The 18,880-nt window shown below is 41.5% G+C and overlaps 1 protein-coding gene across 4 annotated transcripts in view; it reads right to left on the bottom strand.

The window, feature by feature from the left end:
* ESYT2 (extended synaptotagmin 2) overlaps positions 1-18,880 on the bottom strand; it is a 101,136-nt gene that overhangs the window by 31,285 nt on the left and 50,971 nt on the right. For 3 of the 4 annotated variants that reach the window (XM_055269696.2, XM_055269697.2, XM_055269698.2), the window contains exons 7-11: positions 11,826-11,881; positions 6,441-6,561; positions 3,455-3,631; positions 1,877-1,959; positions 291-339 (exon numbers count right to left, since the gene is read on the bottom strand). In XM_055269696.2, the coding sequence (XP_055125671.2) occupies positions 291-339; positions 1,877-1,959; positions 3,455-3,631; positions 6,441-6,561; positions 11,826-11,881 (486 nt within the window). The remainder of the gene's footprint in view (positions 1-290; positions 340-1,876; positions 1,960-3,454; positions 3,632-6,440; positions 6,562-11,825; positions 11,882-18,880) is intronic. The other variant, XM_055269699.2, reaches the window with a different exon arrangement.

Genomic DNA, 18,880 nt, shown 5'->3' on the forward strand with positions numbered 1-18,880 from the left:
ATCGCATGTTTGTCTGCAATAACGTCCGTTTATGCTTCATATCCGTAAGGATTCCCAGCATATAGTAGGGACTCAACACGCACCTGAATGGACTCTTAAATTTATTTCTTTTCATTTGCTATTTCTAAAAGGCCTAAATGCTTAGTATTTGTGAAGTAAATGTTGTTCACGCCATACTAATTAGGATTCCTGCACTGTGTGATGGTGAAGGGGTGGTTCGTGGCTCCTCTGGCACAGGGCAGGGACTCAGTCAGCAATTGTAAATAGACCCACATTCCAGGGAAACTTACTTCATCTAAAACGCGCTCCTTTTCAACTTCAATGAGATCAATCATAAGACTATAAAAATAACAATACAACAACTTTAGAACATAGAAACACATTTCTTACTGAAACAACTTTAAGACATAGAAACACATTTCTTCCTGAAACAACCTTAAGCATTTGTCTACGAACAAGCACTCCAGAAATGCAACAAAACGCTAATAATTTATCAAGGAACAGGCTATTCTTCCACAAGCTTCCTCCAGCTCACCCCCAGTGTCAGGAGAGTAAGGAAGAGTGAGATGGAGTTTCTATGAGCTCAGAATACTGAGTTTGGCCCAGCTGAGGTTAGAGCTATAAAACAAAAACAAAAACAACTCATCTTCCCTACAATGTTTTATGCATCAAAAAATGTTTAAAAGCATCTCAACCCTCTTATTTTATACGTCCTCTCGGAACGTCTTATTTTATACGTTCACTCACAACTCCAGTAGGGTTGTGCGTTACTGTGGATTCCTCACTCGCACAGTGAACGCTAACCTCACCTTCCCCCACCCTTGCTCCCAGGTTCTAGACCCATGCTGCATCGAGCCTGATGGACGCTCTCACTCGATGTGACTGAGAGGAGGCTCATTCCAGTTCCCCTAAACCTCCTGTACTTCCAAGATTGGCACCACCCCCAGACGCCAGATACAACTAGATGGGATGATTATACTCCCACTTCTTCTTGTAGCCTCTTCTGCCTCCCACAATCTATGTCTACACTGCATTCTCTCTGTCCTGGTCTATGACACGCTCTCTTATTTGGTCTGCCAGTCTCTAAGCTCAGCCTCCGACAATCCAATCCACACAGCGATTCTCCTAGAATGAGCACCTGATCTACCCCTGTCTGGCTTAAAATCTCTCAATTGTTCCTAGTTGTCCTAGGAAGTCTTATGAACTCTGAAGTCAGGCCACAACATGCAAGGCCATTCTTGATAAGGTATGAACCTCTCCAATGTATTCTATCCCTACATATTTTTTGCCACAATTAATTCAAATAACTTAATTAGGTTAAATTAATTAGAAATAACTGATATTATTAACAAATGGTGGTTAAACAATAACCATTTTAAAAGTTTATTTTTAAAGCTATACTAGTTGTTCAATTGAAGTGAACAAATCAGTATTTATTTTCCCAATGTGAATTACTATATCCTGACAAAAATTAATCCAGCAACTCAAAAAACTTAAAAAACCCATTTTTGCAACCTGGAATAGAACTGTCCACTACAACTCAGTACAGGGGCAGGTTCCGCATGTAGCTTTAAGCCTCATAAACAAAGAGAGTGCCACTCAGATAGAGCTTTTAATTTATTTAACTTTAATTAACTTAAGGCTGGTGGCTGCTGTAATAGACAGCACAGATCTAGAAGACTCACTTCTCTTAAATGTGAAACTTTTAGGAATAAAAATGTTTTAAGAAATCCAAGGTGAAACAACTGTTATATCTAAGAACCATTTAATGAATATATAACAAGTATACAAATGTATTTTAAAACATATTTTTGATTATTAAAAAGAAAGACTGACCCCATGCCCTCCTCCAATAACCACAGAGGGTTTTATTTACCTTCCTAAAAAGTCATCCTTGTCTGGGTCTTCATCAAAGAGCTCAATCTCTAATTCTTGTCCAGGATGTTCATACACTAAAGCCTAAGACATCAACGGTTAGTAGTTCAGTGCATTTTTACTAATATAGTCATACACTGAGTATGATATGATGATTGTAGTAAATATGACCATGTACTTTTCTCTGGTGGTAAATCCTTTTTATTTATTTATTTATTTATTTTTGGAGATGGACTCTCGCTCTGTCTCCCAGGTTGGAGTGCAATGGCGCAATCTTGGCTCACTGCAACCTCCGCCTCCTGGGTTCAAGCGATTCTCCTGCCTCAGCCTCCCAAGTAGCTGGGATTACAGGCATGTGCCACGACACCCGGCTAATTTTTGTATTTTTAGTAGAGATGGGGTTTCACCATGTTGGCCAGTCTGGTCTCAAACTCCTGACCTTAAATGATCCACCCACCTCGGCCTCCCAAAGGGTTGGGATTACCACTGTGAGCCACCACACCCGGCCAATAAATTCTTTTTAGAACACTTATTTTTTTATTGTCGAGTCACACACACCTCTGGATGACGGGAGGTCAGTGAAACACCTGCCACACAGTAACAGTCTACTGTGCTTGTTTCTAGGGATCCTGGATTGCGTCTCAATAGATCAAGTTCAATCACTCCAAAACAACGTCATGGTATGTCACCCACAAGCTTGGTGCAAGGCATGAGACAGACCAAAGATCCAGGACACATCCCTCTAGTCCTGAAGTGGCTCCACTCAGATGCTATCTTGGAATAACCACAAGTTATCTGCTTAGCACCACTCAGGGTAAGAAACTGGCAAGAGACCAGACTGACAAAGGAGTGGGGGAGAGGAAACTGGTGGAGTATAAACCGTACGACTGTTCTGAAGGGCAATTCTACAGATGTGTCAGTCCTTTAAAATATGGTGGAGTATAAATCACATGACTATTCTGAAGGGTAATTCTACAAAGATATTTCAGTCCTTTAAAAATGTGTAACTTTTGATCCAGCAATTTCACTTTAAAGAGCTTTATCTGGGGAAAACTTGGCTGAGTGAAGAAAGAGACACTCACCTTCTACTTGTACAGCACTGTTTGTAATGCTGACCTGAATAGCCTGGGCCTCTCTGGGTAAGTCTATTCGATGGAATGGTTATTAAAAATCACGTAGATCTCTATTCACTGACATGTGAAGATGTCCTAATTTAAAAAAAAGCTTGCAAGGAGGTATATAACTAACCTCATTTTTGTGTTTTCTGCATTAATAACCACACGTAACATTTTATACTTAGAAAGACAAGCTACTCACATTATGAAAAATATTTTGCTGATCATTTAGTATGATAGCATCATGTAATTAAGATTTAAAACATTACTTGGCATGACAAGAATGTTGTGTAGTAAGGAGAGAAGGTACGACACTTTTTAAAGATGGGAAATTAAACAAGGAACATTTAAATGATGGCCTAAATTAGCCACACTCCCACGTGACCGTGCTGGAATGAGAGCTCGGCCACCCCGCTCAGGGCTCAGCCCACCACCCCAGCAACACAGCAGACACGACACCCCACCTCATAGACTTCATTCCACTTTGGACTGAGGTTCTCCTTGATGACTTTGCTTTGGAAGATTTGGTTGCCAACTCTAATGATTCCATAGGGATCTGACTTTCCCTTGACAAGACCCTTAAGGTAAGTGTCTTTCCCCTGAAGATCCTGAGCTTCAATAAAATGTATCCTTAGAACACCCTGAAAAGAAGAACAAACTGAAGGTTAGACCCTTGGCTGGCTCGTTTAACTGGCATGGAAGATAGCTACGCGCCTGACCCCGTCTCGAGAATCAGGAGTGCTGAGGGAATAAAGACCCTCTTCTGGTGCCGAGTACATCCCAGCAGTGGGGAAATGCAAGTGTGTACAGGAGAAGCAGGTACGCAGAAAAACAAGAGCAGGGCAAGGCAGCAGTGCCTGGGTGGGGCTGGCTCAGAGGAGAATAGACGGGCTTCTGGAGGGACGACCCCTCCACAGAGACACGAGGACAGGCAGCCCCACGCAGCCCCAGAGAGCGCTCCTGGCACAGGGATGCCGAGTGCAGAGGACCCAGCACGGTACCGTGCTTCTCTCAAGGAGGCTGGTGACACAGGCCACCAAGCTGTACTAGATCTGGTGCTACAGTGAGTAATAACATGAGAGGTTGTATCACACCTGTCACTAAGCATTAGACATGCAGTAACTATGCTGTTCCATTTTCAGAATAATCCTATGAAATATTGTTATTAACCTTATTTTAGAGAGGAGAAAACTGCAACTTTGAAATATGTATTATTCATAGACTTTAAACATAGTCTTGGCCAGGCGCGGTGGCTCACGCCTGTAATCCTAGCACTTTGGAAGACCGAGATGGGTAGATCACTTGAGGCCAGGAGTCCAAGACCAGCCTGGCCAATATGGCAAAACCCCATCTCTACTAAAATTACAAAAAATTTAGCCAGGCATGGTGGCGCATGTCTGTAGTCCCAGTTACTCAGGAGGCTGGGGTGTGAGAATCACTTGAACCCAGGAGGCAGAGCTTGCAGTGAGCTGAGATGGCGCCACTGCACTCCAGCCTGAGCGACAGAGCAAGACCCTGTCTCAAAATAAATAAATAAACAAACAAATATAGCCCTTTCCCTAAAATATTGTTTTACTGATAAAAGAAAAAAAAATATTCACTCTTACTTCTTCCAAGGCAAACAAAGATGCTCCAGCCACCTTTTGGTAGGAAGCATTCTGCCTCCACACATCCTTTTTTAAATTACAGAGTGATGGCCAGGCACGGTGACTCACGCCTGTAATCCCAACACTTTGAGAGGCCGAGGCGGGTGGATTATGAGGTCAGAGGATCGAGACCATCCTGGCTAACACAGTGAAACCCCATCTCTACTAAAAAACAAAAATTAGCCAGGTGTGGTGGCAGCTGAGGTGGAAGAATGGTGTGAATTCAGGAGGCGGAGCTTGCGGTGAGCCGAGATTGTGCCACTGCACTCCAGCCTGGGCGACAGAGCAAGACTCTGTCTCAAAAAAAAAAAAAAAAAAAAAAAAAAAAAAAAATTACAGAGTGATATTCCTCATTCAATCAGCACAGGAATACATGTCCCTCCACAGAGGAACACACTTCAAAAACTCGAAGCAGCTCTTGTCAAATATTTTCACATGTCTAAAGTTGAGATAATCGGGCCACATCTATTGACGACACTGGCTGTCAAGCCCACGTAGCTAAGGGCAGCCAGATCCAGGCTCAGGTGCTCACCTGTACTCAGAGCATCAGAAGCTTAGGTGCAGAGGAGCACGAGGATTTCTACATGTAAAGGGATTCCTGCATTTCCAGAGGTGAGAGTCAGAAGTTAAGGAAAAAAGACATTCTTTTCTAATATACAGCATCACATTAAAGCTGTTGAATGCCAACGATATAACCAATTTGAGCACCAAATTAACTGGCATATTGTTACTCTTAAAAAATATAAGGATGCCTCTGCATGTCTGTTAATTTGTGCACCATTATTTAGATCTAATTAAACCAGAAAAAGTAAAAAGGCATCAGGAGAAAGTGATCTACTTCTACTTCAGCGAACAAAAATAAAAACAACATATCCACTGAAACAGGACCAATTTACCACATCCTGTTTCAGTAAAAATAAATAATGTGGTGTGCACTGCTTACCACAGACACCACCACGGTGGTAATGCTCACTGGCTTCTGGAGTCCAAAGTCCAGACAGACTAAACAGACATGGATCTAACACCTGAGTGACTGAAGAGCCCTTAGCCCATGAGAGATCCTTCACTCCACCCACCCCTTCCATAGTCAGCAGAAGGAATCTCATCTTCTTGACTACTTTGCAGTTATTTATTCAGTTTGCTCAAATGAAGGGGACATTAGTATCTGCAACCAGCTCTGTGTACTGGGTACTGTCCTATTTTACAGATGACGAAACTGCGGCCCAGCTACGCCAAGTAATATGCCCATAAAAGTAAAGCTACAGCTAAACTCAAGAGCTGCGATGAAAATCTAGTTCTGTTCTTTCCATTTTATCCAGGTCAAGCTGTTATATAAGTGCTTCTTCTACCAGGTTACTCATTAAATGGCTTCAGAGGCAACGGAATTCTAACATCTGAGAGAAAATACACAAATTATTACATGAAGCTCTCATCATGACTGCCAGGAAAACTGGTGCCTGCTGCTGAGGGCTGTCCATTTTAATAAAAACAAATGCAGTATGTGCTTTCTGAGGTAACTAAGATGTCTGTGCCATGTACCTAAATCCCTATTGACCCCTCTGAGGAACACAGCTATGGGGTGAGAATCATCCCGCTGTCTCCATGACAAGCTTTAGGGTCAGCGTACATCAGTCAAGTCTCTTAAGGAAAGTGACAGACAACCAATAGTCAATGCATCAAGACCCGTGTGGCAAGCTGGCTGCTGGGGAGAGACAAAGAGTCACAGCACCCAATGCCACACCCACAGGCAGGCAGGTCTCCAAGATCTGTTTTTAAATGTGAACGGATGCCAGGACATTCTTACCTTTGGTACAGGAAACCGCAACTGAGCTATTTGAACTTCACTGACAAGTGGAACGGTGATTCGATTGGGAAGCACCAGATAGTTTGATATTATATCCAAAATGATAGTATCTGATAAACCACTGTTCGTTGGGAGACAAAAAGAGCAAATGGACTATCAGACATGTGAATGCTTCTCTCACCTTTGACAACAGACTTACCACGAATATGATGTAATGTCCCATTTATTTACAGAGTAGGAGTTATCTCATTCCTCCAGTGCAATATTTACAACCCGCATTTCAATACTTTAGCTGTGATACTACTATGGTGACTATGATACAGAATTTATTTATAAAATACAAGGTAAACTTCTAGTTATTGCAAGTAATTGTGGATTTTGCAATTAAAAAAAAAAAAAAAATGGCAAAAACCGCAAATACTTCTGCACCAACCTAATACACTTCATAATTTCCTAAATACATTTAATGTATTCCTATCTCATCACAGATTTCATACTTATTTACCAAAATACACCTCATTGACTTTTTTAACATAAAATATTTCATACATAGAAGTACAGAGAATAACATTCATTGGCCCATTCATGTTTATATACACATCCCATTTCCCCGTTGTTGTACACCAGCCCCCACTGAAGGAGAACTTACTTTGTTCTCTCTTATCCGTTATCCAACACTTTAAGTATTGAACACGTTAATAATTTTGAAATACTATACATCACTGCACAGCAAACTAAGTAAAGTGAATAAAATTGCTTAGGCTAAAGGAAAAAATATACTCGCTTTTTTAATGAGACAGAGTTTTGCTCTTGCTGCCCAGGCTGGAGTACAATGGCATGATCTCAGCTCACTGCAACCTCCGGTTCCTGGGTTTAAGCAATTCTCTTGCCTCAGCCTCCCAAGCAGCTGGGATTACAGGCGTGTGCCACCACGCCTGGCTAATTTTGTATTTTTAGTAGAGACAGGGTTCACCACGTTGGCCAGGCTGGTCTTGAACTCTTGACCTCAGGTGACCCACCCACCTTGGCCTCCCAAAGTGCTGGGATTATAGGCGTAAGTCACCACGCCTGGTCAAAGATGTACTTTTAATATATCTTTTTTGGCCGGGCATGGTGCCTCATGCCTGTAATCCCTACACTTTGGGGAGGCTAAGGTGGGAAGATCGCTTGAGCCCAGGAGCTGGAGACTTGCCTGGGCAACATACAGTGAGACCCCCTCATCTCTATTTAAACAAACAAACATATATATGTCCTATTCTTTAGGGTAAACGTGAGAATTAAATACTGCGCAGCACTCTTAAAAGCATTTATAAACCTAAGTTTCATTGCTGTATAACACCTTTACCTGAACTGTGAAGTTGCAAACGTACTTTGCTTCTCGCCAGTAACGTTTTAGATGCTAAAATTATTAACATACATAATTACAAACAAAAATATCCACTGAGACAGTGATAATCATCAGTGTTCAACAAATAATGTCCAAGCACCCACCACAAGACAGTGTCCACATGTGATAACCCAGCACCTCAAGGACTTTTCAGTTTAATATGGGAAAAAATTTAAAAAAATCCCCAAAAGAAAAACCGTATGTAACACTACTCTACTCATGAACAGGTCAGTTATTCAGTTAATACTTCCACAGAGATTCGGGGGGCTTCAGCCAGCAGACACTGGCTGTGGGTTCACCATGCAGGGGCAGGACCCACCACCTTTCTCCCACACAGACTCCTGGCCTCGGGGGCCACAGCAGCTTTGACAGAGCTCCCTGGCGGGGCTCCCCTCACTGCGCCTCCTCACACCACTACGCCCTGCACGTCCCTGAACTGTGGATGTGGACGCTGCTCCCCTAGGTCTCCACAGAAGCGTCTCCTGCAGTGGTTACTTTCTTGCGAGTCACTATTTCCCTGTGTGTCCTTCGGAACCATGACTGCTCATCACCCGTATTTTGTTTCCACCATAATCCTCACCCTTCTTACGCCTTCAACACTCAGAGCCGCTTATCAAAACGTAACAGATATTTAATCATAATCTTCACCCTTCTTATGCCTTCAACACTTAGCTTAGAGCCGCTTATCAAAACATAATGGATATTTAATAGGGATAGTCCAAAGTTATGGTGTAGTGAAGGAATTCAGGCATTATTCTTACTCTGTAATGTCTGGGGTTTCTTTTTGTAATCAATATAGCATGTGGATGCTCATTTTATAAAGCTTGGGACAAGATTTCATTATGTTAAGTTCATAGTTATTTATTATTATTTTTTTAATTTATGTTTTTTGAGACAGAGTCTCATTCTGTTGCCCAGGCTGGAGTGCAATGGTGTGATCCTGGCTCATTGCAACCTCCACCTCCCGAGTAGCTGGGATTACAGGCGTGAGCCCACGCCCAACTAATTTTTGATTTTTAGTAGAGATGGGATTTCACCATGTTGGCTAGGCTGGTCTTAAACTCCCGACCTCAGGCGATCCACCTGCCTCAGCCTCCCAAAGTGCTGGGATTACAGGTGTGAGCCACCGCATTGAGCCTCATAGTTATTTAACATTCACTTTTATAACCTAAGGGTTGCTATAGCTGTGATTTGATAGACTGAGTGAGAACTAGTAGCCCCAATTTTACGTACATACCTATTAAATTTTAGTACATGATTTATGTAAACAATTTATTATACAAAATCTACATAATTGTGTATAAATTATATATACCTATATCTATAAACTTAGAAGAGATATTTTTACATCTCCCTTTTATACAACAGCCTGTTTTTGAATGGTGTTTGTGTATTTATGTTATGTAAGTATATCTTTTTAATGACATAATTATACATATATGATTATATTTTGTATTACATATATAAAAGCTACATATAAGACAAGAGAAGCTGGGTGCAGTGGCACAAGTCTATAGTTCAGCTACTTGGGAGGCTGAGGCAGGAAGAGCCCTGGAGCCCAGGGGGTTGGCGCCAGCCTGAGAAACAGTGAGATCTATCTCTGAAAAAAAAATGAAAAATAAAAATAAAATAGCTAGAAATGACTACTATATAAAAAGAGCCTACATATAAATTATCAAATAGAATGGAGCTACACATGTATATGTATCTCTGTATTTATGTGTGTATGTGTGAATGACTTTTAAATAAAATGAATCAGGGATCCACTTCCCCAAACTGTAGGCTTGCCGGGGCAGAACGCATTCTTTGACTCTGCCCTTTCAGGTTGCCAGTATCAATACAACGTTATTTACAGAGTAGATGCTCAATAATGCTGTTTTATTTCAGTCCTCCTATGGTACTGAAGGGAGGCAAAATCAAATACTTTTTTCTACACTGATATGCGTGGATGTTTGTTCCATTTGGCTAAATAGTATCTCCTCCCCCTATTTCTAGTGAAAGTTTTTGCTTTGGGGGATTCTCCCATTCACTGGAATTTTTCCACACAAGTGATCCATTTCTTTGCCTTCCGTAGGGGTGTGCATGAGAGTGAAACCTGATCATCGGAGTCGCAGGAATCTGTCCAAGGGTGGCCCTTGCACACACAAGTCGGGTCGGGACCTAGCGGGAAAGGCGACTAAGTCCACAGACTAAAAGCTTGTAGCTGCAGGCACAGCAAGAGCCTGCCTGAAAACAAGCCCACGAGGGACACGCCCACCCTGCATGGGTGGGGAGCTGGCGAGAGAGCCCTTATGGTGCCAACACCGGCTCCATCTGAAACCCCTCAGAGGACATGCCAGCTTTCCAGCTGCTGAGCAGGAAACAAGCACAGCTGTGTCCCATGCACGAGCGGCTGCGGCTAGCTCAGAGCAGGCAGTGGGCGCCCATTGTTGGAAGAGTGAATAAACTGCTTTTTGAAAATATTATTTACTGGCCGGGTGCAGTGGCTTATGCCTGTAGTCCCAGCACTTTGGGATGCTGAGGCAGGAGGATCACCTGAGGTCAGGAGTTGAAGACCAGCCTGGCCAACATGGCGAAACCCCATCCCTACTAAAAAAAATACAAAAATTAGCCAGGCGTGGTGGCACGCACCTGTAATCCCAGCTACTTGGGAAGCTGAGGCAGGGAGAATTGCTTGAACTCGGGAGGTGGTGCCTGCAGTGAGCTGAGATTGCACCACTGCATTCCAGCCTGGGCAACAGAGTGAGATTCCATCTCAAAAAACAAAAAACAAAACAAAAAAACAACAAACAAACAAAAAAAGTACTTATTTACCTACTTAAGACCACTTGAGTCAGGTTTGTTGCTTGCAACCAGAATCTTAATGAACTCTTTAACCAATCTTTTAAAGTTGTGCTTTCTTTCTGTAGATCTTTTAAAGATCACAGCGTTTTTCTGTATCCAGTAAACCACAGCACCTAAAAAGGACTTTTATTATGACTGTGCTTCAGATAATTAAAGTCCTAATTTTTCCCTAATAATGAAACAAAACTCTTTACAAAGGCCATTTCAGAGGCATAAACAAATATACGAGAATAAAAAAATAGTCTGAAACCAAGTTTCATAATTTTCTAAACTATTTTAGGAAAAACAAATCACACTAGAAAATATCCACTAGAAACATGTAACTTTAACCCACAGGTGATATGCTTTAACTTTCAAATAAAACGGTAAAGCCAGCAAAAGCATTTAGAGGCTGTAATTTCGAAACTTCCTATTTGGAGGTGACCAACAGGTCTGCCACCCACAGCCCCACGCACTGTTTCAGGTAATGGGACCGTGGCAACTAGAATGACTCCTTGTCTCTGAGCAGGGACGCACACTCCAGGGCCTCAGATGTTTGTTATGGAACATTTTTCTCCTGTTTTAGACACTAGATCGTTACAGAATAATGAAGGGAATCCCAGTGAAATGATACGGAACTTCAAGTTCCTCACCTCTCACACTCAAGAGTCCTGGTGAAGTCGACACTGTCCCCAGCCCATTTCAAAAAGGAATGGAATAGAGGTTAAAAAAAAAAAAAAAAAAAGACGGAAAGGGTGGGGTAGCCACAGGCTGGAGAGACCCTGGAAAGCATTTCCTTTTAAAGTTTCCTTTATTGTTTCTGAGAAGATAAAAAAAAAAAATTGCAAACTGGCTTACAAAATATTAAAAGGCCTCTACTTTTCTAAAATGCCAAGGCCAGGAAGACACCTTGTGGTGAACAAACGCAAATGAAGACCGAGTGCTGAGCTGGCACTCCAGAGCCCTCCTGCCCTGGCCCATCGCTTCCCAGCAGCTCCCGGTGGGCACAACAAAGCGCCTGTACCCTCTGCTTGTTTCTCACGACAGCCTGTGGAGAAGACGCCCCTTCACTTGGCAGACGCAGGTCTTAACCATTCTCACACTATTGTCAAGACATCCAAAATGCACAACACGCCCTCGAACGCTAAGCCTCCAGGACCAGACACGAGACTTACTTCAATCCAGGGATATCCAGAAGATTCGTCAGTCCTGTCCAGTTAATTTCTAAAAGCTGTTTTAAAACAAGGGCAAAATATTAAGTTCCAAACAGTTTCCAATTATCAAATCAGGTGCACACAGGCTTGTTTCTTTATAGACAAAATGGGTTAGTACACAACACAGACCCACACCCTTCATCCTTTGTAATATACCAAGGACATTTTTCTTTGGTGGTACGTGGAGACCTGCCTCTTTCTGTTTTTTGATAATGTCACAGTTTTCGCTAGTAAAATCATAAAATAATTTATTTACCCACTCTCCTGTGGATGGATACTTAGAATTTTGACAATTTCTCTTTACTGTAATTACAAATAATGAGTCAGGGAATGTCTTTTTACATACATGTTCTTGTATACATATGCAGACTAGCATTCAAAAAGTGCGATTTGGGGTCAAAGGCTTATGTTCATTTTTAATGTCAATAGATGGTACCTACCTGCCCTCCAAAAATACTGTACCCATTTACATTCCCACCCAAAGTGTATGAAAATGTCCTTTTCACATACCTCACCAAAAACAATACTAAAACCCAGCCTACCTGGCAGTTAAATAATGGACTTTATCATTGTTTCACTTTGTATTTTCCAATTAGCAGACCATGCTGTACCCACTCATTCGACATCTGTGTTTATCTTAGAATAATTCCCATACAGTTAGCTAACATTCCATTAAGTAGAGGTGGGTTGGTAAAAACTATTGATTAGAAATGCTGCTTTTCCTAACAAAACAGCACATAATAAAATTACTTGTGTTCTATATTTGCAGAAGAAATTCTAAGTAAAATTGCATGATCTCAATCACCCATATAGTTGAGTAACAAAACTGCTTGAATCCCTTTTTGGTTGCAAGCAAATATAAAGTGGAAGAGTCAAGATTCTTACAGATAGAACAACACTTAAAAACAAACAAACAAACAAAAAACAATTTTTAAGATGCTGAAAGGCTAAGACTTCTCAGTGTAACAGAAATGAGATATAAATATAAAAAATTAGGAAGGAAAAAATAGGCAACTGATTTTCAAACTGGATTGCAAACATCAGTATCAACCTATGCTTTACCTCCCCCTTAAAATAAATGTTTTTCCCTAGTCCACCCATTGAACCACCTGGCTAAACCTCTACATTCTAAATCATATGAATATATTTATAAACACTGACTTAAGAGCTCATTTTCCTTTCTCTTTTCTCTTACACAACTTAAAAAGGAACAGGTACTCCCTGCCACAACAAAACATTCTGGTCATACAAAAATACCTGTTATGAAGAAACTAAGATTTAAAAGGCATCGCAACAGGATTCTATCATTTAGTTCTGAAGGTTGTTACTTCTGATCACAAATCTACTTCAGGAAGTAAGAACGTATCAAAGATATAGCAGAGAATCTTGCATTCGACTCAGGTTAAAATGCAAGCACCTCGCACAGCACACCATCAGAGGACACCCAATGGTGACTGCTCCATCCGCAGAGCCATGAGACACAGGAGCAACATAAACTTCAGGAAAGGGTGGCTGTGTCCAGGAAAGTGGCAGGTAAGCTTCTAAATAAAATTAGATGAGGCCATTGTAGTTAAAAGAATAAAGAGAATACAATTCAAAGATGCTATTTAATAAAGAAATAAAGAATTTTTCCTATACAGGCATGCCTCAGAGATACTGTGGGCTGGGTTCTAGAGCAGTGCAGTAAAGGGAATATTGCAACATGTGAGTCACACATTTTTGGTTTCCCAAGGCATACAAAAGTTATGTTTAAACTATAGTCTATTAAGTGCACAATAGCATTATATCTTTTAAAAAATGTACATACCTTTATTTTAAAACACCTTATTGCGGAAAAATGCTAACGATCACCTAAGCCTTCAGTACGTCGTAATCCGGCTGGTAGAGGGTTTTGCCTCAGTGTTGGTGGTTGCTGACTGACTGGGGTGGTGGCTGCTGAAGGTTAGGGTGATTGCGACAACGTCTCAAAATAAGACAACAGTGAAGTTTGCTGCATTGACTAACTCTTCCTTTCAAAAAAGATCTCTGTAGCATGCCATGCTGTTTGATAGCATTTTACCCACAGAACAGCTTTCAAAATCGGAGTCATCCGCTCAAACCCTGCTACTCCTTTATCAACTAAATTTATGTGATATTCTAAATCGCTTATTGTCATTTCAACAATGTTTGCAGCATCTTCACCAGGAGTAGATTCCATCTCAGGAAACCACTTTCTTTGTTAGTCATAGGAAGCAATTTCTCGTCCTTAAACTTTGATCCTGAGACTGCAGCAATTCAGTCCCCTCTTCAGTCTCCACTTCTAACTACAGTTCTCTCGCTATTTCCCTTCCACCTGCACTTCCTTCTTCCACTGAAGTCTTAAACCCCTCAAAGTCATCCATGAGAGTTGGAATCAACTTCTTGCAAACTCCTGTTAAGTTCATATTTTGTCTCTTCTCATGAATTACTGTTTTCAATGGCATCTAGGATGGTGAATCCTTTCCAGGAGGTTTTGCCCAGATCCATCAGAGGAATCACTGTCTGTGGCAGCTATCATTTTACAAAATGTATTTCTTAAATAATAAGACTTGAGAGTTGACATTTCTCCTTGATCCATGGGCTGGAGAATGGATGAGGTGTCAGCAGGCAAGAAAACAGCATTCACCTCCTTGTACATCAGCATCAGAGCTCCTGGGTGACCAGGTGCACTGCTGATGAGCAGTTATATTTTGAAGGACTCTTTTTTTTTCTGAGCAGCAGGTCTCAACAGTGGGCTGAAAATATTTGGTAAACCAGGGTGTAAAAAGGTGTGCTGTTATCCAGGCTTTGTTTTTCCAGGTATAGAGCACAGGCAGCGTAGATTTAGCACAATTCTTAAGGGCCCTATGGTTTTCAGAATGGGAAATGAGTGCTTACTTCAACTTAAAGTCACCACCTGCATTAGCTGTGACAAGACAGTTAGCTTGTCCTTTGAAGCCTTGAAGTCAGGCACTGACCTCTCCTCTCTAGCTGGAAAAGTTCCAGATGTCATCTTCTTCCAGCAGAAGGATGTTTAATATACATTGAAAATCTGTTGTTTAGTGGAGCCACCTTTATCAATGATCTTAGCTAGATCTTCTGGATAACCTTCTATTTTAACTTACACTTTTATGTTATGGAGATGGCTTCTTTCCGTGAACCTCATAAACCGACCTCTTCAAACTTTTCTTCTGCAACTTCCTCACCTCTGTCAGTCTTCACAGAAGTGAAGATAGTTAGGACTTTGCTGTGGATTAGGCTCTGGCTTAAGGAAATATAATGTCTGGGCTGATCATCTCTCCAGGCACTAAAACTTTCTCCCTATCAGCAAGAAGGCTGTTTCTCTACCATTGGTGTGTTCACTGGAGCAGCACTTTTATTTTCCTTCAAGAATATTTCCTTTGCATCTACAATTTGGCTGTTTGGCACAAGAGGCTTAGCTTTCAGCCTGTGCTGGCTTTCAACATGGCTTCTTCGCTAAGCTTAACCATTTCTAGCTTCGCTTTTTTTTTTTTGAGACAAGGTCTTGCTCTGTTGCACAGGCTGGAGTGCAATGGTGCCATCTTGGCTCACTACAACCTCTGCCTCCCAGCTTCAAGTGATTCTCCTGCTTCAGCCTCCCAAGTAGCTGGAACTACAGGCATACACTACCACGCCCAGCTAATTTTTTTTTTTTTTTTTTTTTTTTTAAGTAGAGAGGGGTTTTCACTATGTTGACCAGGCTGGTCTTAAACTCCTGACCTCAAGTGATCCGCCCCACTCAGCCTCCGAAAGTGCTGGGATTACAGGCGTGAGCCACCTAGCTTCTGATTGAAAGTGAGAGGTGTGCAACTCTGTCTTTCACTTGAATACATAAAGAGCACTGCAGGGTTGTGAATTGGCCTAATTTCAATATTGTTGTGTCTCAGGGAGTAGGGAGATCCAGGAGAGGGAGAGATAGGAGAACAGTCAGTCAGTGGAGCAGTCAGAAGATACAACATTTACGAATTAACCTGGCCATTTGATATGGTTTGGCTCTGTGTCCCTACCCAAATCTCATGTCGCACTGTAATCTCCACGTGTTGAGGGAGGGACCTGGTAGGAGGTGATTGGAATGGGCACAGTTTCTCCCCTATTATTCTCATGATAGTGAGGGAGTTCTCACGAGTTCTGATAGTTCTAAAAGTGGCTGTTTCTCCTGTGCACTCTCTCTCTCTCTCTCCTGCCACCATGTAAGACGTGCCTCACTTCCCCTTCGCCTTCTGCCAGGACTGTAAGTTTCCTGAGGCCTCTCCAGCCATGCAGAACCTTGAGTCAATTAACCCTCCTTTCTTTATAAAATGCCCAGTCTCAGGTAGTATCTTTACAGTGGTGTGAGAATGGACTAATCCGCCATCTTACACGGGCATGGTTTGTGATGCCCCAAAACAATTACATTAGAAACAACAAAGATCACTGACCACAGACCACAGTCACAGATATAATAATAATGAAAAAGTGTGAAATACTGCGAGAATTGCCGAAACATCACACAGAGCCATGAAGTGAGCACGTGCTGTTCATGTCACAGCATGGACAGGCTTATTTTTCACAGGGCTGCCATAAACTTTCAACTAGTAAAAACACAGTATCTACGAAGTGCAATAAAGCAGAGCACAATAAAGCGAGGTGTGCCCGTGAACACTTTCATCTTAAATGTCGTATTCATATTTTATACGTCTGTCTTGTTACTTAAAGAAAAAACCACCTAGCATAGTCTTAATAGCATTAAGGTAGAATTGTTTTATCCAGGAAGTTTTGGGAAACAGAATTAACAACTCTCTTGAGCATTTTTCAATGTCATTATCTTTCAAGGAGAAATCTGTAACGTAGAAAACTTGAAATTTATGTTATAATGAGATTTTAATATGGTTCCAAGTAGCTATGTGGTATTTTTGGACTTGTTAAAATATTTGGGTGAGACAAGGACTGACTTTAGAAAAAGTCAGTATAAAGCTAATTTTAGTTGGTGATTTTGGACCTGTTAATATATTTACATGAAACAGACACTGGCTTTAGTCAAGTTAATTGTATTATGGATAAAAATGTAAAAAAAAAAAAGATAAATGTAACTAGTTGCAGGCTATTAAAAAAATGTACAAAGTGGAAGGAGGAAAATAATGAAAGAATCTCCTCCTATTCCTGAAATTTAACGTTCCATACTATTATTCCATGTGGCAATCTGAAAACCATTTCCATCAGCAGTGTTAACATCCTACGTACTTCACCAGAACTGCAACCCAGAATGATGGCACTGTCTCTCCAGCTAATTGACACATCAGCCTTTTGTGGGGTGCAATGCTCTCCTCACCAAGATTCGGATCCACAGAGTACAAAACATGTTTGCAGTCGATGCAAGAAACCTACTTTTTAATATCGTGTATAAAGGTGCTATGTAAAAATGACATCACACCGTGTGACTGGCTGGCCCCAACTTTTATTTATTTATTTTTTTTAGCATGCCCCCAAGAAAAGTATCCACATGTTTAGATTAAAAAGTATGTTTCTGTTTGAAGGAACAGAAGATGCAACTTTACAGCTGACAAAACCGCTAGCCTCCTGTTTTACATGAAGACTTTAAAGGCCTGGGAGGGCATGACATAAATGTTTTGCTACATTTTAAATGATAAAAACTGCCCAAATTTGGCAAGTAAAACCTCCATAAATGGGTAGTATTAATGCTCTTCTTGTAGGCAAACTATCTAGATAAAACTTCCTTAAGCCTATCTAGAAACCCGAAAGACGGCTTCTTGCCTATCAAAGCAAAAGATCAAAGGCATCAAACGTAGGGAGAAGTTTTCTATTTATAGCAAAGAGCATAAAGGGTTATTGGAGTAAGCTCAAAAACAAAGCAAGAGATCCAGCTGTAGTGGCACAAGGATTGCTTGAGCCCAGGAGTGTGAGGCTGTAGTAGTGTGCTCCAATCTATGATTCTTTCTGTGAACAGTCACTGCACTCTAGCCTGGGCAACACAGCAAGACTCCATCTCAAGAAAAAAAGAAGCCAAACAGACATACATTTTGAAAATTACACATAAAACTAGGCTAAAAAGTGGGTCTTCAAATTTACAGTTAGTCCTAGAACTGAGAAAATCATTTATTTTAGTTTCACAGGTAAGTAAACTGAGACCTAGAGGAGTAATCTTATCTGTAACTTTTTGCCTTTCACAACTAGATAAGCCAAGGACAGAATGAAATCCTCATCTTTTCACTGGACCCACATGGGAAGAAACGACTGATTTTTAAGGACGGCTGTGCAGACGGTGCTGCGGCCCCTTCTGCTCTAAACTGCCCAATCTGCTCCTGTCTCTGATGTGCCTCATCTTGCTCACTGACTTCTCACTTGCTTCTAAGTCTCTCTACGTGGAATGACCGGCAGACAGCCCCAGCCCACATTTGCTTCTAAGCCTAGCTACCTTGACTCGGGTATTTGCTTACAGAGGCTATGCAGAGCTTATGAACGGGGGTTCTTGGCCCTTGGGTGGGGAGGGGCAGTCCTCTGCTGCACAACACTGACAGGCACAAGACATTTAAGTGGTCAGCATCCATCTTGGTTTCTGCCACTAAGGGCAATAGGGGCCCCAGCCCCCATTATTGTGACACCCTAAACATCCATTTCCAAATCTGTCACTGAGAATGACTACCTACGAAAGAGACCATTCAAGAACAAAGTTTCTAAACTTTAAAGTACAATTTGGGAGATTTTAGAGAATAAATTTCAATACTAGAAGCATCCCTACCAAAGTTCCCATTTTAATGATAAACTGGCCTTTATTTTCCTCACCAGTAATATGCAAACAATCCCATCCTGTGAGGACTAAGTCAGACAATGCACAGAAGCCACGCGCCTGGCTCCAAGCCCATTGCCTGCGACCACAGTCATCACCTGAAGGCTTCCTTCCCTGGAAATCCCTTTGAGCAATTAAGATCTTTCTCGCCACTATCAAGGACTAGCACATGTGCCATGTAAGTAAGCATTACAGCGAACATTTACCCTTTTAC

The sequence above is a fragment of the Symphalangus syndactylus genome, chromosome 6, assembly GCF_028878055.3.
Source record: "Symphalangus syndactylus isolate Jambi chromosome 6, NHGRI_mSymSyn1-v2.1_pri, whole genome shotgun sequence".
Taxonomy (NCBI): domain Eukaryota; kingdom Metazoa; phylum Chordata; class Mammalia; order Primates; family Hylobatidae; genus Symphalangus; species Symphalangus syndactylus.